Source organism: Pinus tabuliformis, chromosome 4_2 (assembly GCF_031772625.1).
Source record: "Pinus tabuliformis cultivar Carrire ecotype Pingquan chromosome 4_2, CPIR1, whole genome shotgun sequence".
Taxonomy (NCBI): domain Eukaryota; kingdom Viridiplantae; phylum Streptophyta; class Pinopsida; order Pinales; family Pinaceae; genus Pinus; species Pinus tabuliformis.
In genome coordinates this window covers 661191316-661199470 of record NC_142304.1, presented here as the reverse complement: position 1 = coordinate 661199470, position 8155 = coordinate 661191316, and the positions used below count along the sequence as shown (strand labels likewise).

The 8155-nt window shown below is 35.7% G+C and overlaps 1 protein-coding gene across 5 annotated transcripts in view; it reads right to left on the bottom strand.

The window, feature by feature from the left end:
* Positions 1 to 1406: 1406 nt before the first annotated feature.
* Positions 1407 to 8155, bottom strand: part of LOC149171143 (NEFA-interacting nuclear protein) — a 221513-nt gene continuing 214764 nt past the window's right edge. For 2 of the 5 annotated variants that reach the window (XM_089424031.1, XM_089424032.1), the window contains exons 6-7: positions 2650 to 2715; positions 1407 to 2466 (exon numbers count right to left, since the gene is read on the bottom strand). In XM_089424031.1, coding sequence (XP_089280157.1) covers positions 2203 to 2466; positions 2650 to 2715 — 330 coding nt within the window. In that variant the 3' untranslated portion in view covers positions 1407 to 2202. The remainder of the gene's footprint in view (positions 2467 to 2649; positions 2716 to 8155) is intronic. The other 3 variants (XR_016259013.1, XR_016259011.1, XR_016259012.1) reach the window with 3 other exon arrangements.

Below are 8155 nucleotides of genomic sequence, written 5' to 3'. Positions count from 1 at the left end.
CTCCTTCTTTGAAATCCTAACTTTTCTATGGTGAGAGAAATGCGAAGACCTTATGCCTGTATATATAGTAGTGCGACCATACAAATGAGCTGACATGACATTATCAAAAGATGTGCCATTGTTATAATGCTAACATGAATATATTAGCTTGAAGATGATTTATTTTAGGCCGACTTGAAGAGGCCGCCTTGAAGACATTGATGAAGCGGTCGACTTGATGACTTGCTGAAGAGGATGACTTGATGGAGGAGTCTTTGACCAAACAATAAATGACCTTGACAACAACCTAAAGCCTACAATGGAGGCTTGACCCATAATTGACCCAAACATGAAACACATGCTTTAATAAGTCAATTCAAATTAATAATAAAATTCTTTTCAATTTCTTTTGACAAATATATTACATTTGACTCAAGTACAATAATGAAGACCAAACCTAGTTACATTTTCCAACAGGAGAGAGTTGAAGAAGATTGTGAGAGAGAGACTTGGAAAGTAAGAGCAAAACTTGGTGAGCCAAAGTTGATTCAATGCTTCAGTGTTGATTCCATTGAAGGGAAGGTTGGTTCAATGTGTGTATCTATTGCAGCTACCAGTGATCTTCATGCTACAACTTGTTCATATTTGGGTGAATTTATTCATTCTCTTGATTTCTCATTGCACTTTGTATCTCTATTTAACAATTGATTTCTAATAGAAAAAGAATCTGGTTGGGTTTTCCCCTAATAAGTTGTGCACTGGTCATTGGACCTAAATCCTCAGTGTCTCATTGTATTCTTGGTTGTCTTCTATTGTGCATTTGATTTATGTTCTATCTACAATTGTTTATCTAATATTGCAACATAAAAAAGTTTTGTAATAAGTGATTGTTACAACATAGAGCATCGTAATTTCAACAATATCAACTTGTAATAAAACATCTCAGAAATTAAAAAACTTACTACCATGGAGATATTCTGAAAATCCATCACATTGAAGCACCTTTGAGGTATTCAGTGTCAGTGTTATGATTTTTAATACATCCCAATTCTTTAAATTAGTTAGGGTAAAAGTATTTATTTCAACACAATGCAAACATTTTGAGAAATAACGACGTTCACAAGCAAACAGAAAGTACACATGCACTAACAAATCTACTATATACCCTGACTTAGATAAGAAAAACACAAGCTAAATTTTAATTAGGTTCCAATACAATGATATAAAAAGCATTGCAAAAATTTTGTTAAAGAATGGCATATTACAAAGAAACATAGAGCACACTATGTTAACCTTGTTCAGATCGCTTTCAAAATTTGCACAATCCTGATTATAAAGAAGTATGCTATCCAATGCATTTCTTGTTCCTTGCAACCAAAATTTTGTGCATTAACATAACATATTCAATTTCGTAGATAAAGATAAAATTAGGCAGCACCAATTTCTCTCCATTGTTAGCCTTGTGTAAGTACAAAATTTCAAACTAAAGAATTTGTCCTTCAAGCCACCAACCAAAGGGTGTTCTTTAGATTTTCTTTCATTGGGTGTAGAAGCTGAAATTTCAATAAGAACTCCCTTGTACAGACCTTTTCCACAACCAAACTACTCTGCATGTATTGAAATCATATGTTTGAAAACTCGTTATTCTCCTTGAGATGAAATGTAAATTGCAAGATATGATTTGCATTGTCTCGATAAGTAACACACAAATATGATTTAAGGAATGCCAACCTCTTCTTCACAAACAAGCTTGAATCTCAGTAACGATGGAAGAGGCTGTGCAAGATTGAAATTGCATTATTCATCAGCGTTTCCTTCTTTCTTTAAAATTCAAGGTAAAATAATGCATACAATTGTTGAATTTTGGCACATCAAATGAAAAAAACATACCTGAAAGCCAACATTGGCTGTTAGCTCTTTTGATGTTTAGAGGAAAAATAATTCAAGGCTGCCTTGTATTTCATGGCATTTAACTAAAAAGAATAGACAGTGAATTGCCTGGTTGTGATTTTCATGTATTTGATTATATCAATGAGATCTCAGATAACGTAATCAGGCAAGCAGCGTAGATAACAGATGAACACAACATACCCAGAAGAGATAATTTACTTGCAGACATCTCTAACAAGAACGTAATGAAGGCATTACATGCCCATGAAGAAGTGTTTATGCATAACACAGGGAAATGACATGGAAAAAACAAGATATTTGACTTCTAAACAATTATTCTGCATCCTCATCACTTTCATCACTGTAAGATACCAGTGCCATAAGTCCGGTATCAGTACCACCCGTGACTAATTCCTGTTTCTTTGGCTCATCCTTTGCTGGAATTTTCTCAGCTCCATCCAGCATTTTAGATAACTCAGCATGTTCACTACTCTTCTCTGAATCCATTTTTATTTTTTTTGCTTGTGGCTTGATCATAATTAAGCTGCTCAAGGGGCGTCGTGCTTGAGTTTTCCTTTTGTCTGCATATTTCAGGTCCTGCATACATCAGAAAAAAGACAATCACAAGTTAACACACTTACCATATTAATTTGAAGGATAAGCTTTTCTGTTTTCTCTCTAGCAAGTCGTGTACCCATAAACAATACAAAAATACAGAAATTATACAAATGTCATATGTAAAGGCACAAGGACATCACATTGTGCAGTGCTATAACTGACCTCTGATTTTCGCACAACCGGATCCTTGGAAACAATGGCATTTATTGTATGACTTGCTATAGCTTCCTGGAATTAAAGCAACAAACAGTGAACTTGATATTTGTTGGAAAAACAGAGTAGACAAAACACAAATTCACACACAAATACACGAGTTGCGGCTCTTCTATTGATCAAAGCTTAATACTTACAATGAACCCGGTGAAGGTATTTACTATTTAACCTTTTCCAACTAGCGACTTGCCTAAAATATCTTGACATGCATCCACACACTAAAAGTCATTTATCACTTAACTCGACTTGACTCAACACTCCAACACTCAACCCTCAACAATTAGTTAACTGACTCTCTAATATTAGCCAACTCCTCATGCGGGAGTAATTAGCTTATTTTAACACTCCCCCTTAATTACAACCGTATGACTCAACATGAATCAACATAACACAACTATGCCTGCTATGCTTACAATACAAATTGACTCAATTATCACTGAAACGTGCTTGCTGGTCTATGTCTTAGCTAGGCTTACAATCACTCAAGACTTTCACAATTTTGCATTTTATTTTTCTCTTCTTCCAAATTTTATATCCTCGAAATTGCTTCATTCTCTGTTGTGGGTTCTTGTTGTAGGCTCCATATTTCTTTACTTGCTGCTGTTGCAATTTTTCTTTGACTTTTCTTGAATTTGTGCTGAAACACAATCTGATCTTGTCTACTACACCTTCCTCTTCAAATATTCATTCAACCATGGACTGCTGCCACAACATTGCATCTTCAAACTGTCTTCTTTGCTTTGTTTCTTGCGCTTCATATTCCTAACTTTCTTTCTGCCATATTTCTTGATAGCAAAATCTTATCTCTTCTTGACTCCATTGCTAAAAAATCGTTTCAATGCATTCATCTTTGTCTTTCATATCATTCTTTTCACTTTCATCATCATGTACTATTGTCTTTTCCCTGTAATCTGCACACTCAAAATCAACATTCACCATTTCATTCAATTCTTTTATTCCAATTGCTTCTTTAAGACTCGTATCAATTTGTTCTATTGATTTTTGAATCCATTCTTCAATGAGCTTCAAATCAACATCAAATTTATTAACAACCTCACTTCAACTTTTTCGCCTATGCTATTTTGAACACCTGCATGTTAAAAAACAATGTTAAAAACATCTTTATTATGACTCTCTTCAGTGAGAGCTTCCTTCTCTACATCTGCCTTCTTTTCAACTACATGGAGGTTTTCTTCCACTGTTATGTTGTTAGTGAATATTCTCATCAAAAATTCTTCAATCACTTTATCCTGTTCATGATCATCAACTGCTGCTAGAAGACATACTACTTCATGAGCACTTCCAACTACTTCATATCTTGCTTCTACTGTGGCAACTTCAACCTTCAATTCTTCATCAAACATTGCACTTACTATATTTCCACAATCAATCCCAGTTTCAAAAAAGAAACCACACATATCATCAACATAATGTTCATCCACACTATGGTGGGATATCCGAGCATTCCTATGCTCATTGACAATTTCAACTTCACCAAATCCATCAGCTGTGGCTGGATTCACCAATTCACATATCACTTTGCAGTCATCATCCACATGTGTCTCATCACAGTGGGATTCACCATCATCTGTATTATCCACATCACAGTGGAGTCCCTGAGCATTTATTTTCTCTTGCTCTGTTTCACACACAGAGGCTTCAACTTCTCTCTCTGCAATCTTTACTGCATCTCCTTCATCCATATGCATGCTTACATAATGGGTTTCAATTTTATGGTCTTGATAACCATCATCCACTTTTGAGTGGGATTCTCCAAGCTCTGTTTTTCTCCCAGAGTCTTTCTCATAAACTCTCAGATCTGTCGCTGACTTCTTTGCTTGTGACATAACCTGTGGTTGCATGTCACTCCCCTTTGCACCAAACTCTTCTTTCAGGAACTTCCATGTTTCCTTGGAAGTTGTAGCTTTTGCTACCTTGCACAAACACTTCTCACCCAATGTTTGTTTTATAAAATTCATTGCTAAAGCATCACATACTGTAAACATAAGAGGTGGTAGAAAATCAAAGCTACTCCAATCACCCTTGATTTCTTCTTTGTCTTCTACTAGACTTCTCAGTTCCTCAGCTGCGACGTGAAGCTCTCTAACCATGGCAACAATATTTGCCTCTTCTTTTCGATTTCTTTTCTTCATATGCTTCAATCGCGCTTTGCGACCCTTGACTGCGGTCTTTCCTTTGTCTTATGGTTTCTTTCTTGATTGCATGAGGCTATCTTCCATATCGCCCCCGAAAAAAAATATGATTTTCAATATGCGCCCCATAAGGCACAATCTTCACCCAAAAACATGTCATGCTTGATAAACCACCAGAATATTATGAATGGGCTTTTACAAAACCCAAAAAAAACCTCTTCAAATAAAACCTTTTTTCTATTCTCTTGAGAAACAAAAAAAAAAATCATTTCCAATAATTTTTTATTTTTTTATTTTATTTTTTTATTTTTAACTTTTCAAAATCTCTCCTTTCTAATAAATTCCAACAAATTTTGTTTTTTTATTAAAAAAAACTTTCTTCAAAAAAAAAAAAAAAAAACTATTCAGAAACCCCTTTTCGAATTCAAAAAACACTTTAACCTGACTCCTTTAAAACTTACGTGACTCCTTAACAAACTTTTGTGAGTCAAACCCCTTTTTTTGAGTCAACAAACTTACATGACTCTCTTTAAGCAAATTTTCGTGCCCTTTTGAAAAATTGCTCTTGACTTGGTTTATGCGGTCGTGATTGCTTGAGGCCTGCGTACTAATGCTCTATACATGAAGGTAGCCCACATTAGTGAGCTAACGCTGCGCACGTCAAAGGAAACCGCGTGCTTCCGGAATGGTGTAAGTCCACCTCTTGTAACGCGGTGCTTACTGACACAAGCCTGCATTATAATGCCCTGTATACAGTTTACAAGGTGCGTTCTAGCGTTAACTACGAGAAAAAATATATTTTTCTCCTCTCACACGGATTGCTGCTAATCCGCTCTCTGGCGCTCTTTGTAACCTCCCTTTGATACCAATTTGTTGGAAAGGCAGAGTAGACAAAACACAAATTCACACACAAATACACGAGCTACGGCTCTTCTATTGATCACACAAAACTTGATACTTACAATGAACCCGGTGAAGGGTATTTAAACTTTTCCAACTAGCGACTTCCCTAAAATATTTTGACATGCAACCACACAATAAAGTCGTCTATCACTTAACTCGACTTGACTCAACACTCCAACTCTCAAACCTCAACAATTAGTTAACTGACTCTCTAATTTTAGCCAACTCCTCATGCAAGAGTAATTAGCTTATTTTAACAATATTGTCATTTACAAGGATGAAGGAAAGGGCTACACAAACAAGTTCATTTTATTACCCCTCGCTATTCTTCAGATTACAAAACCATCAGCTAACAAAAGCATCGCTGTATGAAATTATGAATCACAACATTTGAAAATTTCCAACACCGTCGAGAGACAGGGAAAAGGATTGAATAAGGAACACTTATTTAATCCTAGCATACACAATATATATGTTATATGTACAAGGAATTAGTACACATTTAGTACAGGTCCATGTGCAAAACTCACCTTTTACTGTCGGATTGAATAAGGAACACTTATTTAATCCTAGCATACACAATATATATGTTATATGTACAAGGAATTAGTACACATTTAGTACAGGTCCATGTGCAAAACTCACCTTTTACTGTCTATTATCTCAGAACCGCAAATGATGGGATGTTACAGGTTTAAACATTTAAATCAGGCACTGATGGCAGAAATTTGTTTCCATATTTATTTGCTCAGCAAATATCCTACTAGAATTGCCTGACGGACAGGAAGCAACAAAATATGGTGGCAATGGAAAATGTTATTTGCATTTTTCTTAGAGAATGACGCCCAAGGCTGCATAAAAACAGACTACTTGGGCTGTACATCAACATTCCAGGGTCCTGCATTTGACATGCATGCCATGCTTTCAAGATTCTCTTAAGCATAAGAGAATTTTCAATAGTGAAGTCTGAGGTGCACACAATGTCAGCCACCGTGAAGTTTCCTTCAGCACTACAAATGAGAGGCCCAATGAGCATCAAGCCTTTAAGAATCCATTTAGCAAGAGAATTTTCCAATGAGTACCAACTGTCTTAGAATACATTTAGCATTCATAGCCAGTCCCTCAAACATACAGTGTCCACAGTACAAAAATCCAAGTGACCAAGGGAAGCATATCTTTTGGGAGTCTGGCTTCACTAAATCTCTTTGGATCTAGGTCACGAGACATGAGAACGTTATACACCTTGGGTGGGCCTAATGTTTAAAAGCATGTGTTTCCTCTTAAGAAATCACATGTTAAAATCCAGAGGGGTAGAGTATGTATACCTCCATAGACTTTAGCAATCAAATCACTGTGTGGAGGTGGTCCCTTCTCCCACAAACAAAATTGAATATTATATATATATGTGTGGGTGTGTGTGCGTTAAGATATTTAGACACTTGGGAGTCAATTAAGTTCAACTTGGTCTAATGAGTCTATTAGGCAAGTGTGTTTTTTTAGTATGCATTAATTGCATGGTAATCTGACAATCACAATATGTTTTAGACATAGAATGATCCGAGGATCATATTCTCCTCGATATTAAAGACTATTGATCCATGGCTTAACACCAAATTGGTCCATGATCTCTATTTAAAGAGCATAGAAGGTCATGTTGATGATTGATTGTGAGAAACTCTCTTATGTACAAATCTTCTTTTGCATTAATAAAATTGCCTCAAGTGGCCACATTGGCTAGGGCCAGAGTGTTTCCCTCTTAGATGGTTTAAACCATGTAAAAGTATTGGTGTTATGATCTTTGATTAGTTCTGTGAGTGGTTACTTAGGGCGTTTGTCCTATGCACAATATCCTATTTTCCTAAACAAGGTATCGGAGCACATTTAAAGAGCTACTCCCATTATTGATCAAGATCTTTAGCACGTGTCACTGCATTTCCAAGATTTACTATTTTTGTATTTTCGTACATTTCTGGTCTGAACAGTCTGTACTATTGTGTTTGGAGCACTACTTTCAGTTACGAACGATTTTCATTTCATCTGAGAAAGTGTCTATTCTCCCAAGATACAACTTTTCTTGTCAAAATTGAAGGAATATAGTTTGAATACACCCCTTCAATTTTTTTACAAAGTTCATATTTTGTTTTTCTATTTTTCTTCCTAGTTCTCTACTCTTTTCGGCCAACATTTGCTCTGTCATCTGTTTTGTGTGTTGTTATTGAGTTTTATTTTATTTTTCCAATCTATTGTTTTTTTTGGATAAACATGTTTTTATTGGCAAACATGCACTTCAAGGCAAAGCCCCAACAACAACAACCCCATCCTCCTCCATTAGTATTGTTATGTATTTTGTACTAACACACTTGGTTGAAAGTTACTTTATTTAGTAAGAGGTTTTGAGT